The 14660-nt window shown below is 45.9% G+C and overlaps 1 protein-coding gene across 1 annotated transcript in view; it reads right to left on the bottom strand.

Annotated features, from left to right (window-relative positions):
- Nucleotides 1-215: 215 nt before the first annotated feature.
- The window catches only part of TLL2 (tolloid like 2), a 184449-nt gene continuing 170004 nt past the window's right edge, over nt 216-14660 (bottom strand). The window contains exons 18-21 of the mRNA XM_019555530.1: nt 13503-13630; nt 7296-7509; nt 5974-6224; nt 216-3143 (exon numbers count right to left, since the gene is read on the bottom strand). Coding sequence (XP_019411075.1) covers nt 3009-3143; nt 5974-6224; nt 7296-7509; nt 13503-13630 — 728 coding nt within the window. The 3' untranslated portion in view covers nt 216-3008. The remainder of the gene's footprint in view (nt 3144-5973; nt 6225-7295; nt 7510-13502; nt 13631-14660) is intronic.

Genomic DNA, 14660 nt, shown 5'->3' with positions numbered 1-14660 from the left:
ATTAAGAAATGAACTTAAGTGCAAACTGATCTTTTTTCCCCTCAAAGCCTGGCAAAGAAGATGTTAAATGCATTCATGCACACGTGTGTGCGTACACACACACATGCACGCACACACACTCACACGCAATGTACAGCTGAATCCATATTCTTTAATTAATTTAGAGAGTTCATTCTGGGCACAGGTACATTTCAGATTAGTTCCCTCTTTTTTAAAATTTAGTTTAATTAAATTTAAAACTACACAAAGACCAGAATGTGTATACATTTTGAAGAATTTGACTTGTTTCCTTAAAAAAGAAAAGAACGTAAGTAAGAAATAATAAACCTTTTTAGGCATTTAAGATTATTGACTGTATAAACCCAGTCAGCACAGAAGAGAAATTTTCAACAGATCATTGGTTGAAGTGCAAAGTAAAACAGTTGCTAATTCACTGTAACAGAAACACACCTATCTATGTGAGAATGCTAACAAATGTAGCAGATCTGTCCAACCACATTGCAAATGTTTGCAATGACCCAGAATATACAATCTAATGTCCAAGAAATATTAGAAACTAGGCATAACATGTAATGAAAACGCTTCAGTTCAAAGGAATGTTTTAATATATGATTTTCCCTCTAGAAAGACATCCTCACTCCAGCCATCAAGTCAGCATGTTCCAACTTGCCACCTGCAGTGCAATTCAGGACTTTCATTCTATTTTGCTAGGACCAGTTTTATTATATTCGTGGCCCTGACTTCCTTATCCATGCAAAGCTACCATTAAAACCACTAGCTGTTTTGCCCGAATGAGGGTGTCACAAGATCAGATCCTACAATAGAGCTCACTTTAAACAGACTTTGCTGTCACACAGTGTGAGATCAGGTACTTATGCCTGTAGCAGAAGGCCACATAAAAAAAAGTTAAGGGAAACAAAAAAAGACCTTAAAAACCCCCCAAACTCCAAATGTAGAGTAACATGGTTTCACATGGCCTGGAGTAAAGCTATCATCAATGGCATAGTTTTGTTCACCTACAACTTATTAAGGCTTAGACTACTGGTCTTTTACATGCATATATATTTATATATATTACTTTTGCTTTTCCTGTTTTAAGCAAGAAAATATTTTCATGCATTTGCTTCTTTTTTGTATTCACAATTCTTGGGCACCTATTTCAGGTCAGAAATTTTAGAGGAGCCATGTTTTGTTTGTAAAACACTGGGAAACAAAGTTGTCTCCGAAAACACTTTCATGCTTGACGTTTGACGCCAGTCCTCCACACTTACCACAGTTTCCACTAGATGATGAGGCATTGCCCTGTGGCCAGACAGTACATTGGTTATGTAAACATATTAATCCTTTGCTCATAAATACTTTATTAAAGCTAACATACCACAGCTTTTAGCTTGTAATGCCCATGAGTGCCTTAACGAAATGCCATTCAGAATAAATTCTTTCATAATCTATAGCATAATACTTTACAATGCTTTACTAAAAGACTTAGGTTCTCCTACTTTCTCTGAAAGAAATGCAGAACTACCAGTTAATTTTTCAAGCCTGTGGGCTTGGTGCTGGTTAACTCAGTGGCTACTGTGGACATAAATTACCTTACAATTCTATAGTGCATTTCAGCCTTCAGGGCTTCAATCAAAAAGTGAAAACATCATAATTCTCATTTGCAGATGTGGGTAAGAGATACACAGTAAGGTTAAGTGACCTGCCCAATGTCACAAAGCAAGTCAGGTGGAAATAGGCTAGCTGAGTTCTCATCTCCTAGCCCTGGACTCAGTCTGCTAGTCTTGAGCATCCATGCACCTGACAAAGCCAGAGGTTATGGGAACTAATTGGTAGGTTTTCTGCCTTCAGAGAAATGCCTTCCAGCAGTGCCAAGCGCCAAGTCATTCTTGAATTCTCAAGCATGGTGTTTCAATAGAGAAATATAACTGACTGGCAAGCCTAACTACTGAATCACACAGAGAGAATGGGCCAGTGATAGGAGCCTCTGGAAAACACCTCAGACAGAAAAGGAAACAGAGACCTCAACAAAGAGTGGAATAATTAAGAAGCAGTGATTCCAGGGAGGAGAAAGGGAACAAATTTGTGCAATACAACTATCTTAGATAAATAGAGATTAGCCAGCAAATAATGGCAGGGGATTTTTATATAAAAACACAGGAATTGGGATACTGCAAGAGAACAATGAGCCATTTAGTGGAGCAGACTGCTTCCCAACTCTGGCTAGCAAGCAAGTCATGCCCTGAAGCTGAATGTTGATACCCTTATAACTTTTTATCCTGGTTGATGCCAGAGCAGTCAGTGTCAGACATAGCAGTCTTCCATGGCCATTGGTACAGAGTACTTTGGTTGCCACATGTGCCATGACTCTTTGTACACATCAGACACTGAAGACTTCTTGTTGAACATGGTCCAATAAGTCAGCAGATTGATGGTGACCCCAGCTGACCTTAACATGTGCAGAATACCCAAGACAATAAATACATAGGATACAAACAAATCCCAGGATCTGGAGTCACAGTTGTATGGTTTTGTACTTATTGCACAGAGTATCTTGGACTGGAAAGATGAGGTCGGGCAGCCCAGTGTTCCTTTAAGACAGTCCCATTCATTGAGGGGGAACATTCACACCATCTGTTTCCAAAGAGATGTATTAAGATGGCTAATGCATACGATACTTTATAAGTGCCATCTGGAAATGGAGTATGCAGTAGACTAAGGCTTTTTCTAGTTCAATCTCTGTCTGCATTCAGCCCAATGGCAAACTGTGCAAAAAATATAAAGAAGTCTTTGCCCTGGCAGTCATGATTAGAAGAAATTTTTTGGTCCTGGGTATGTTAGCAAGAGAGGGCCATGCTAATAATTTCAGAGGCAAACCTTCCATACTGTTTTTAGTATCAATTACAGAAAAATACTGTACACTGCTGTAAGTCAGGAGCACAAGATTTTGTTTGTTGGTTTTTTTTAAAGAACACAGGTAGATGTCTCACTCTTCGGTTTCTAAGGAACTACTTTCTCATGTGCAATGCGTCCTGAAATTTGGTACTTGTGTATTGGGCATGAAAGCCTTTCTTGTTGATGGTGTCATCTGTGTGGAACCGAATCATGATGGAATCCCCCGCGGAGTAGATTTCTTCCAAGGGCTGCAGGGCAGGGAACAAAACAACACAGAGTGGTCAGTCTACAACTTAGATAAATGGTCCTGGCTAAAAGAAGAGGCTGGAACTCAAAGCAGCTACAGGTCTGCCCAGGTGCTTACTAGGCCTATGTGAATAGGCAACTATTCTATTTGAATTCAGCCCATTTGATTCTGAGATTTGAATCACTTTTCCAATTCAATTCGGCTGAATCAATTCGGAACAGATTCGGAGCCGATTCAGCGATCTGGCCATAGGGTATAATGGGGAATCAATGACACATTTATAACTTTGTTGTTTTTTGGCTGATTCAGATGACACTTAGAGGGGTGGTAGCCTCTGCTGGGGGCATGAAGCCTGCCAAGTTTCAAGGTGATAGCTGGTAGAAACTGCACCTCAAAGTCCTGAAAGCAAAACTCATGTCGTGTATGTGTGTTAAGCCACAGCAGGGTGAAAACTGCAGGGCTGGTAGCTCTTGCTGAGGCCACAAAGCCTGACTAGCATCAAGGAGATAGGTGCAGGGGGAGTCTGGGTTCTGGGGCCCTGCACCTCTGGCCGCAGGCGGGCAAAACTTGTGACATGGGTGCTTGTGGGACTGTGTGTGTGTTCAGGTGCACTGACTGGCTTTCTTGTCTACATTGCATGCCGGCCAACCTCTGGCTTCTTTACTACTCCTTCCATCCAGGACTGGGAGACGCACCAACTGCATGTACTTCCTCAGCCTGACAAAGGGCTTTTCAATCCAAAAGCTTCCTAAGATATATTTTTCTAACTATTTCAGGTTTTTTCATAATAAATATATAAACAGAAACACATAAGATAAACCATCACACACCACGAGTAACATATCTCCAACACAACGTCTTTACTTCTTGCTGTCAATTCCTTTATAACAAGAAAGGCTCTGTGACATTTCCATCTGGGTACCTTTGATACTGCTGGTGGTATTGGTGTTGAGCCAGTTAAGTTATTCTGACCTGCCATCATTTACAGTGGTGGACCGGACCAAGGCTGTGCACAGGGGAGGAGGAGGCCTCACGGGGCCACACTGCCATGCTGTGCAGAGGTCCCAGCGCCAGGAAGGGCGAACCTGAACACACACACAGTCCCACAAGTGCCTATGTCACGAGCTTTGCCTGCCTGCAACCAGACATGCAGGGCCCAAAAACCCAGATTCCCCCTGCACCCATCTCCTTGACAGCTGGCAGGCTTTGTGGCCACAGCAGGGGCTAGCAGGCCTGCAGTTTTCACCCCCTGTGCCTTACTTAACACACACACAGTATCATCCATGTCATGAGTTTTGCTTGTGAGCAGCTTGAGGTGCAGTTTCTCCCAAACCCCTGCACTGATCTCCTTGAAACTTGGCAGGCTTTGTGGCCTCAGCACATGCAGTTTTCACCCTGCTGTGGCGTAACACACACGCGATGAGTTTTGCTTTCAGGACTTTGAGGTGCAGTTTCCCAGAAACCACTGCACCTACTACCTTGAAATATGGCAGGCTTCATGCCCGCAGCAGAGGCTACCACCCCTGCAGGTTTCATCCAAATCAGCTGAAAAACAACAAAGTTATAGATATTTCATTGATTCTCCATTATACCCTGTGGCCGAATCTCCAAATTGCCAAATCTTTTCCGAATCAATTCAGAAGCTCCAAATCAATTTGGAAAGCCTAAAGTTTCTAGCAATTCGATTTGGATTTGTAGATTCGGCCTCTAAATCATCCGAATCATCTCTGAATTCGAATCGTGATCCAAAGCTTTGCACAGCCCTAGTGCTTACCCAAAGAGCTCTGACATGCATGCATTAGATCTAAATACCAGATGTTTTGTTTCTTACTGCCCTGCTCTGACTTTTCCTGCACTCTGTCAAATGTGAGGAGGCCTCTGCTTTGTGTGGCAAAAAACATCATCAGTACAAAACTTCATCACTGAAGAGTTTATGACCACCTGTACTGATGCACAACAGGGGTAGCTTGCACAACCTATATCCCACTTAGCGTGGTTTCGTGTACCCCTCTGGTGGTAACGGGGCCACCGGTACCCAATGAGCCAGCTTACAGAAATGAGCCTCTTAAGCTCAGGCAGGAAGGAAGCAAGCCTCAAAATCAAGCAATGTAGGTTTGATGCTCATTGTAGACAACCTGCCTGGGGTACAATGCAATAGTAGCAACCTATTGTGTCTACTCTGTGGATACCAGTTCCCCTTGGACTGCCGCTGCCCATGTAACTGAGCTCCACCCTGGACAGACTTCCTTCTACGAGCAGACAGCATGTCAGTCACCATCTCCCATTCAGCCCTTGTTAATACTGTGAAAGTTGCCAGGCTGGGTACAGTTAGTGCTAGTCATGGTTACTGATACATAGATGCCTTATACAGATTCAAGCATGCATGCATGCCTTGTAAGTATTTTAGGGATGAGTGCTGTGATTTTGCCTCATGTAACTTCACTGAAGTCCGTGAGGCCCTGTAGAGTGCAGATCAGCATAGATGACAGGTTTTCTCAAAAACACAAACCAGCCACCATGCCCACGCAGTTCGACAGACCCTGTACAATAGTATCCTGGGCTTTCTCCAACCTGCCACTTCTCTGCCAGTTATTTCCAGGAAAGAGCAACCTCTTCTCCTGGTTGTCTGCTCACCTATATTTTCTCCAGCAGCCATCCTTCTGCATCAGACACTCTGTAACACTTGCCATCTAAGAATCTATCCCACTCAACCCAAGCATCTTTGCCAGGCCCCCATTTAAAATACATAGTGTGTGCTGGCTTCTGACCACAGGCATTTTTTAACACATTTTAAATATAAGAAATCTAAGACATTAACAACTCTGGCCTACCCCCGAGCCACAGAAGCGTCCCAGTCGGGGCGCAGTGCTGTCATAACCATCGTAGATCTCCATGTAGTCATAGCCGCAGTCAGCTTCCTCTTCTATTTCAAATGTCTGAAATATTAACTCGACCCCATAGCCATCCTCTGCCACGATCACCCAGTCACAGTTGGACTGGCCCGAGTAATTGTTATCCCCAAACTGAGCATGGGAATACAGGTCTTTCATTTGTACTTCAGCCTTCAGACGCCCACCACACTCTAGAGCAAAGACAAAGTACATTGTATTGTCTCCTTCATATCTTGATTCGCATCAAACACTACACATCTCCCTCCCATCACACCATCCAACCCCAACAAACCCCTGCATAATCTGTGGGGAGGAGCAATGGGTTTGAGGGCTTGCCAGTGGCAAACAGTAGCGTGTTGAGGAAAAAAAAACATGCATGAAAATGCTAGATTCAAATGCTATTTGCCAAAGATGGTGTAAAAAATGGATGTGCACTAGTAAACAGCTTATATTGCATGTGCACTTATAATAACTGTACATGAAAATGACTCCTAAGGAGTCTGCCTGTGCATGCATGTGTGTGCAGTGGCAGAGACTCCTAAATATAGAGCCTCATCTGTATCCTTGTAATTCTTTGGGTACAGTGAAATGACAAAACAGGCTAACTTGCCATGCCTCCCTAGCACATGCTTTTCCCTCTCCTGTAACTTCTTGCTATACTGAGTCTCTCTTTTCATAGTGGAGCCTCCCCATATTTCTGTCTTCTCTCAGTCCTTCCCAGGTAGGCAAAAGCTGGTGTGTATTCTCACGTCTGTCTGTGGGAGCAGACTGATCTGACAGCCATGGCACTATCGGCAGCATTCCCTCTAAGCTGTGCAGCATGCGTGGCCACACAGGAGCGCCTGCACAGCCATGCACACCACACAGCTTAGGGGGAACGCTGACTATCAGGCTAAGAGTTGAACACATATCTTATTGCCCTTCTCTCAGCCAGCCAATGTCAACTGCACAGCTTGCTTTATGCTGGCGCCTGAAGACCCTTAAATAAGCATTTCTGAATTTAACAACAGAGATGCCAGAAAGGGCACAGAAGTGTCCCAAGACTCCAGTGAAGAAACAGTAATTGGCATTAATGGTAGAGAACAAAGGATTTTCTAAAAGCGTTTTTGGTATAAGTACACAACTGCTGAGGAACATCTACTTTGACCTACCTAGTCCCAATAGGTGTTGCCTGCTTTAGGGAGTCTGGCTTGCCCTGACAATAAATCCAAGGTTGAAGCCTTCTCATTATACTGTAGCATTCAGAAGGAAGACCAGCTTACCTGTGCTGTGCCTTGCCTGGAAACCTTTTCTTTGCACAGAAGCATCTGAGTAAAACCTGAGGAACATCTTATTAGTAGAAGCCACCACAGCATCTGGTTTTTTGCTGCCACAGAAGCGGCCAAGAATAGGAGACTTGCTGTTGGGTCCATCATACATTTCCAAGTGGTCATATGCACATTCCTGGTGCTGTTCAATCTCAAACTCATTGAATGTCTGCAAGGAAGGTGTCAACAATGAGAATCTGGGTTCGGCACAAAGCATAAAACAAACAGATATCCTGTGATATTGCATTTGCAGTCCATCACAGAGGATGGACCGCAAAGCCAGACATACCAGGAGAAACACTGCCTCTCTGTACAGTGTTTGTTTCCGCTTGTAACATAGGATCAGATACAAAGAGCAGAGTTACTTGCTTTCCTGGAAAGGGTATTAATAGACTGGCAAGGTCAAAATTCAAAAGCTAATTTTAAAACACTAATGCTGAAATGGTCAGAAGCATCCACCATAGTGTGTACCCAGCTTGAGAGGTCTTAACCTTAGACAGAACTTTATGCTCATGCACAGCTCCAGATTTCAACCAGAGTTGTGTGTACTCAGCACTTCTACAAACCTTGTCCCCAGAATCTCCCACTGACACCCAAACATAAGAAGCCTGCAATTAGAGCCACTAGTGAACAAGTTACTTTAAGTGACTTGCCCAACGTGTCAAACTGAACCTTTATGGCATCAGCAGGGATAGAAACCAAGTTCTCCAGGGTAGCATTCAACCTGCTTAACTCTGACACTACCCACTCTCTGTTCCTCATTCACTGCACACTGGCTAACTTACAATGTAAGTGATGCAACAGACCTATACATGATCTCCTTCACTAAATAACACCTGTTCAGTACACAGGGGTAAGGTAATTAAAGTCAGTCTCGGCATATACATGCAAAGTGGATGGAATTAAAGTTACAAAGTGTTACTAGCTGTGTCTGGCCAGCTTAGACCAGACAGAAAGCTACCAGCACACTTCAAAGCTATCCTATGAGCAGAGACCAATTTGTACCCTTCACATGGGCAAAGCCTTTCCCCTAACTGTGACTATCTGTTCTTCTGCAACATTTTCCACAGGGGTGAACAAAATGTCACCCACACGTTGGATCCAGCTTGCCAGGTACTTTCATTCAGCCTGCTAAATGCTGCAACTAATTGTGCCTTGCCCAGCTCTTCTGCCCATAAGGGTGGGAGTGAAGTGCCTATATCCGCCACCAACATATCCTATTATGCTTCATTCCTACCCTTGTGGACGGAAGGACAGGCCCTGCTAGCACGGGGTGGGACTGCTGCTGCAAGCTTCCCGGGCATCCCACTCCCTCCTAGCAGCAGGTGGGGGAGGCTATAGCTGGGCAGAAGCATGGAGTGTGGAGCATGGGGCTGGGGCTGGCTGCAGTGCGGAGCCCTCACCCAGGGGGCCAGAAGCAGTGTGGAGCTCATCTGGGCAAGGTGTGGGTGTGAGGGGGGAGGGATATGAGGACCCTCCCCCCACACTCCCTCCATGGCGCACAGCCCTGGCAGGCAGCGGGGGGCAGGGGCTCTGCTTGGTGCTGGTTTCTGGCTGGTGGCTCTGGCCAGTGCTGCACGTCACAGCAAGGAGCACAGACCCCACTGAGCTGTTCATTTCTCCAGTGCTCCCCACACTCATGGGGCACAGGAGGGAAGCCCCAGGCACGGGGGCAAGGAAAGCAGCCAGCTCCAGCTCCTGGGGCTTCCCTCCCATGCCGTGAGAATGTGGGAGCACTGGGGAAACAACTGGCCCAGCAGTGGCTACGCTCCTTGCTGCAATGTGCAGTGCTGGCCAGAGCCAGTCTGCCATGGGGGGAGTGTGCGGGGGGGGGAGGGACCCACCTCCCCCCTCCTACTCTCCTTCACACCCCATAAACCACACACACACACACACACACACACACACACACACACACGCACACACACACAGAGTGTTGCCTGCATTGACTGCAGGAGAGGAAAGTGTGTTGCAGAACCACACACCCACACCCCACAAACGCCACACAACTCCCCAACATACCCTATGCCCCCCCACACAGCCACACCCCCTCCACACACACCAACCTCTCCATACACACCTTCCCACACACATACACCCCCCCCCCCACCATAAACACCTCCACACTCCACCACACACATCCCCACAGACACTCCCCCCACCCATATAGACAAAAAATTAATGAGTAGGTGGAGGGAATGATTTACTGCTGCATAAAGCATCAGTAAAACAGTAACCAGAAAAAAATAGTATTCTGTTTTGGTTCCACATTGTAAAAAGGATGTTGAAAAATTGAAGCAGCAGGGTAACCACTGTCTGTAAATTTATGGAAATGGAAAGCACTGTGAAAGCGTGAGTATTTTTTTTAAAAACAGGTGAAAGTCGGACATTTAATTTCATAGATTTCATAGACGTTAGAGCTGGAAGGGACCTCGGAAGATCATCAAGTCCAGGCCCCCCACCTGAAGGGCAGGAAGTCATCTGGGGTCATAGGATCCCAGCAAGATAAGCATCCAATTTGCTCTTGAAGGTGCTTGAACCACCTCTGATGGCAGGCTGTTCCAGACCTTGGAGGCTTGGACAGTAAAGAAATTCTTCCTTATGTCCGGCCTGAAATGGTCTTGTAGTAGTTTATGACCGTTTGACCTCTTCATCCCTTGGGGCGCTCTGGTGAACAAACATTCCCCCAGATACTGGTGGTCATCCCTGATAAACTTATAGGCGGCTATCAGATCACCCCTGAGCCTGCGCTTTTCCAGGCTAAAGAGCCCCATGGCTCTCAGCCTGTCATTGTAAGGTCTGTTTCCCTGACCTCTGAATGGCATCTACTTACAAGTATTTGACTATTGTCTTTTAAGCTGCAATTTCACATCCATAGGTTATGTCAAGAATCCCCTTAGTTTGTAAAAGTGAAAGGTGAAGAAGGACAAATGTTGCTGGAAGAGGTGAAGTTGTGTTTTGCTGACAAGGAGAAAGGGGGGCATGTAATTTAGACTATGCTGTATTTGAGGATGGATTGCCTTGTGCAGGGGTGACCAACCTGCAGCACAGATGCTAGGGCTGTGTGAAGCTTTGGGTGCTGATTCCATTCGGAGGAGATTTGGCCCGATTCTGCAGCTGAATCTCCAAATCCAAATCAAATCAGGAAACCAGTTAAAAGGTTCAAATTGATTTGAAGCTTTGTGAATTAATTCAGAAAATATTCAGAAGGCTTTGGAGATTTGGGCAGTCCCCACTCGCTGTCACAGGGAGCTGGACCTGGACTCCATGCTGGTAAGTAGGGGGTGGGGGAGGGAGGGCTGGAGGAGGGGAAGGAGACCATAGGGGGTACCCCTGCCAGGCCCCACCCCTGGATGCTCCCTCAGCCTCCCTGAGTGCCCCCTGGCTCCTGCCTGCTCTCCCAGCCCCACCATGGCTGTCCCAGCTCCCAGCTCTTTAAAAAAAAAAAAAAAAAAAAAAAAGCCCCGCACTCACCAGCTGCTGCAGCAGCCTTGGGGCTTCTGGGAGCTTATGGCAGAGCCCCCCACACAGGTAGGACAGTGGGGATCACCTTCCTACCTGGCAGGAGCTGATGAGTGGGGGCTTCCGTTTTTTGGGTTTTTTAAAAAGCCAGGAGCTGGGGCTAGGCAGGGCAGCCATTGACGGGACTGGGAGAGCAGGCTGGGGATGGGGACAATTCAGAGATCTGGCTGATTTGGCGGTGGCCAAATCTCCAAATCGGATTCGGCTGAATCAATTTGGGCCAGTGATTGAAATCACCAAATCGAATCACTGTCCCCCGAATTGGCTGAATCAGAATCCGAAGCTAATACTAGCCGCTTTGCACAGGCCTAACAGATGCCACAAGTGGCATGGGCAGCCTCTGTGTTTGGTCAGGGAGGGAGCAGGAAGTACAGTGGCACGTAGGGCAGAAAGCACTCCTCAGCCTGGAAACGCGCTTTATGGGACTCTTCAGCCTGGAAAATCGCAGGCTCAGGGGTGATCTGATGGCCACCTATAAGTTTATCAGGGGTGTTCACCAGGATCTGAGGGAACGTTTTTCACCAGAGCGCCCCAAGGGATGACAAGGTCGAACTGTTATAAACTCCTGGAAGACCGTTTCAGGCTGGACATAAGGAAGAACTTCTTTACTGTCTGAGCCCCCAAGGTCTGGAATAGCCTGCCATCGGAGGTGGTTCAATCACCTACTCTGAATGCCTTCAAGAGCAAACTGAATGTTTATCTTGCTGGGATCCTGTGACTCCAGCTGACCTCCTGCCCCTGGGGCAGGAGGCTGGACTCGATGATCTTCCGAGGTCCCTTCCAGGCCTAATGTCTATGAAATCTATGAGCAGAAAGCAAAGAAGGGGATAGGGCAAGGATGAGATCAGAAAGCAGAGCAGCAGATTGGACAGGGTAAAGGGATTGGAATGGCACTCAGGGAGGGTGCAGGGCTAATTTCTGGCACACCTGCCAAAAAGGCTAACCCTAGCTAGGAACACCTGGGTTCACTTCTTGTCTGAACCCTTGACTTCCTGCATGAACCTTGTCATGAACCAGGGGTTCCTGGGGTGTTTTGCATGATTTCTTGACTTTATTTTACTAATGTGGCACGTGTAATATCTGTGTAGGTAACATTGAACTGTGTTCAATCTTACTATTCTAATATTGTACAGACTGTGGTATTTGATATACACATCATTTTGATATATTTTATATTATAGCCAAGGCTGTTCGAGTGGGTCAGTGATTATTGTAATAGACCCTCACCTATTCAAGTTTAGAAAAGGCAATTGCTGAGAATTTGTATTTGACAGGGTTTGACACATCACATTTGCCCATGTGCTCCCAGGCAGAGGAGCCAGGCTGTGACCAGACAATGGTGAATTTCCATTTTAAAAGGAAAAACCCTAGCAGGACATAACACTTGAAACAGAGAAACTGTATATTGGAGTAGTGAACCTCTATGTCTGGAAGGGGGCACATGTTCCCTTGGTCTTAACAGGATCAAAAAAATCATGTAATCTGACATACATGCACCTTTGGGGGGCAAGAAGTTATACCTTTAGCATAGTAAGTTTACACCTTTAGCATAATGTGAGTCCCATTAGAATCAAAGAGGTGACATATGTGAATAGCTGGAGAGGCAACTGTATTGAAGCCTCTGGTCCCTCAGCCAAAGCAGGCTGAGAAAAGCAAGCTGACAGAAGAACTTGCAGAAGGCCCTGACAGAAAGGTCAGAGGCAAAGTCTACTATTTAAACGGTCAAAGCTGGCTAGGGACTGCATCTGTGCAGGGTAAGAAGAGGTTATTGTACTTGTTTGTTTGCTCATATATATTTGTGTGCATCTCAGCATATCATTACTGATTTATTGCACTGGTTCTTATTTTTTTTATAATAAATAATTGTTGTTGGGTTTTTTGTTTTTGTTTTTTTGTTTTTTTTACAAACTACTTGTCAGTGATACTTGAGATCCCAGAGTATCTGACCATTCACATTAACCCAAACTTTTCTGAGCATGTGACCAAACAAGGGTGTGTTTCTTCTAGCTGGCACTATTCCCTTGTCTAAGGACTGCCAAGACCCAAGCGAGATAGGTAGGGCTGAGGCTCCACAGCCCAGAGTTGGCTTTTAGCACACCTCAGTTGGCCCTCAGTGGTCAAGCAGCAGACAAGGGCTTGGGGCAGAAGGGCACTCCAATTTGTAGAAGCACCTTGGGAGTGCATCTCAGAAGGTGCAGCCAGGCTGCATCAAAGCACATCACAGACCTGAGCAGCTCATTTAACCTACCTTATATCTCAGTCCCCTGCATGTAAAGTGCAGATAATACCCTTGCTCACAGGGGCACTGTGAGAATAAAGTGATGTGGAATGCATGGATGCAACAGTGAGAAGGCCTTGACAGACCGTAGTTTAAATATGAGTAAAGGGAGGAGCAAAGTATGCTTGCACATGCTTTCTGTAACTGTATTTAAGGGGTATTAACTGCCCCACAGCCCTTCCCTTCACTCCCTGTAACACCACATTGGCTCCATTAGTATGACCAGTTCTACCTCCCACTACACACAGGCCTTGTGTATAGAAGACCATTCACTCAGTGTATATGGCCTAATAGAAATCACTGTTTGGAAACAGCAAAGCACCTGCAATCCCCTCCCCTCACATCTGACTCTTGTTACTCACTATTTTTACACGGTGCCCAGGTGTTGCAGATATATCCCAGGTACATTCTTTCCGGCTAGGGTACTTGTCAGGCCAATTTGGACTTGATATTGTTCCTTCCACACTGCTCAGCTTGTGCTCACAACCAGCTTAAGAAGATAAATCAATTATCCGGTCAATCATCAAATGCAGTCAACTTTACTGTAATGCACTGGCAGTTCCTCCCAACCCCTGGACTCAGAAAAAACAGGAAAAGGATTTAATCACTGATTATGATCTTTCATAACAAGTATGTGTAACAGTCTACCCCTGGGTGAATCCGATCAGCTGCAGAGACTGAACTTACCACCTCTGAAGGTAAACTCAACTGCTTGAGCTTAGAGAGCCAAGGGCAGGATACGTTTGACTGGAAGACTTTCAACTACTTGTATTTGTGCCACTGTCAACACTGTCAGTGGGAACTCAGGAGTGGGTATAGTTTACAAATGTATCACCTATAAACTGAGGGTGGGAAAGGGTGAAGAGGAATCTTGCATTTCATGCTGGTGCTTTCTTTCAAAACATGCTTCAACTCTGCATCCACTGTTCACCAGGATTAGGCATGTGCCCTTTCTCTCTTACCACCCTACCCCTATGTACTCCGTAGCCTCTGTCCAGTATTGGAAAGCCTTTGGAGCACAGGAGACACTAGATAACATGATTGGCGAGTGGGGGGCAGGGTGCATAAACAGCTACTGGGAGGGGTTGAACCTCTAAATGTTGTTCACCATCAGAAACAGTATTTGGAAAGCTTGGCCTAGCAAATTTCTAGCTTCTGCTTGACTGGAGTTGGATTTTATTTAGGTTCATCTGGTGGCTGCTTAGGAGCCCCACCGAAGAGAGCCTGTGGCTCCCATCCAGATCCTAACAATGTTGAGCAGTGGAGTAACAAGCAGAGGTGGTGCTTGGTAGGCCTGTGCATATACGGAAGTATTCTATTCAGATTCAGCTGATTTGGAGGACAGTGATTCAATTTGGATCGCTGTCCTAAATCAATTCAGCCAAATCAGCTTCAGAAGATTCAGCGCTGATTCGGAGAGATTCAGTGATTCAAATCAACCGGGGAGAGGCAGGCACAGCTGGGTGGCTGCAAGTTCTCCCACAGCTCCTTTGGCTATGCCTGCCCCTCCCCAGGCAGGG

This window comes from Crocodylus porosus, unplaced genomic scaffold (genome assembly GCF_001723895.1).
Source record: "Crocodylus porosus isolate Cpor-Errol unplaced genomic scaffold, CroPor_comp1, whole genome shotgun sequence".
Taxonomy (NCBI): Eukaryota; Metazoa; Chordata; order Crocodylia; family Crocodylidae; genus Crocodylus; species Crocodylus porosus.
Note: the sequence above shows the minus strand (reverse complement) of the source record. Positions and strands in the feature narration are given on the sequence as shown.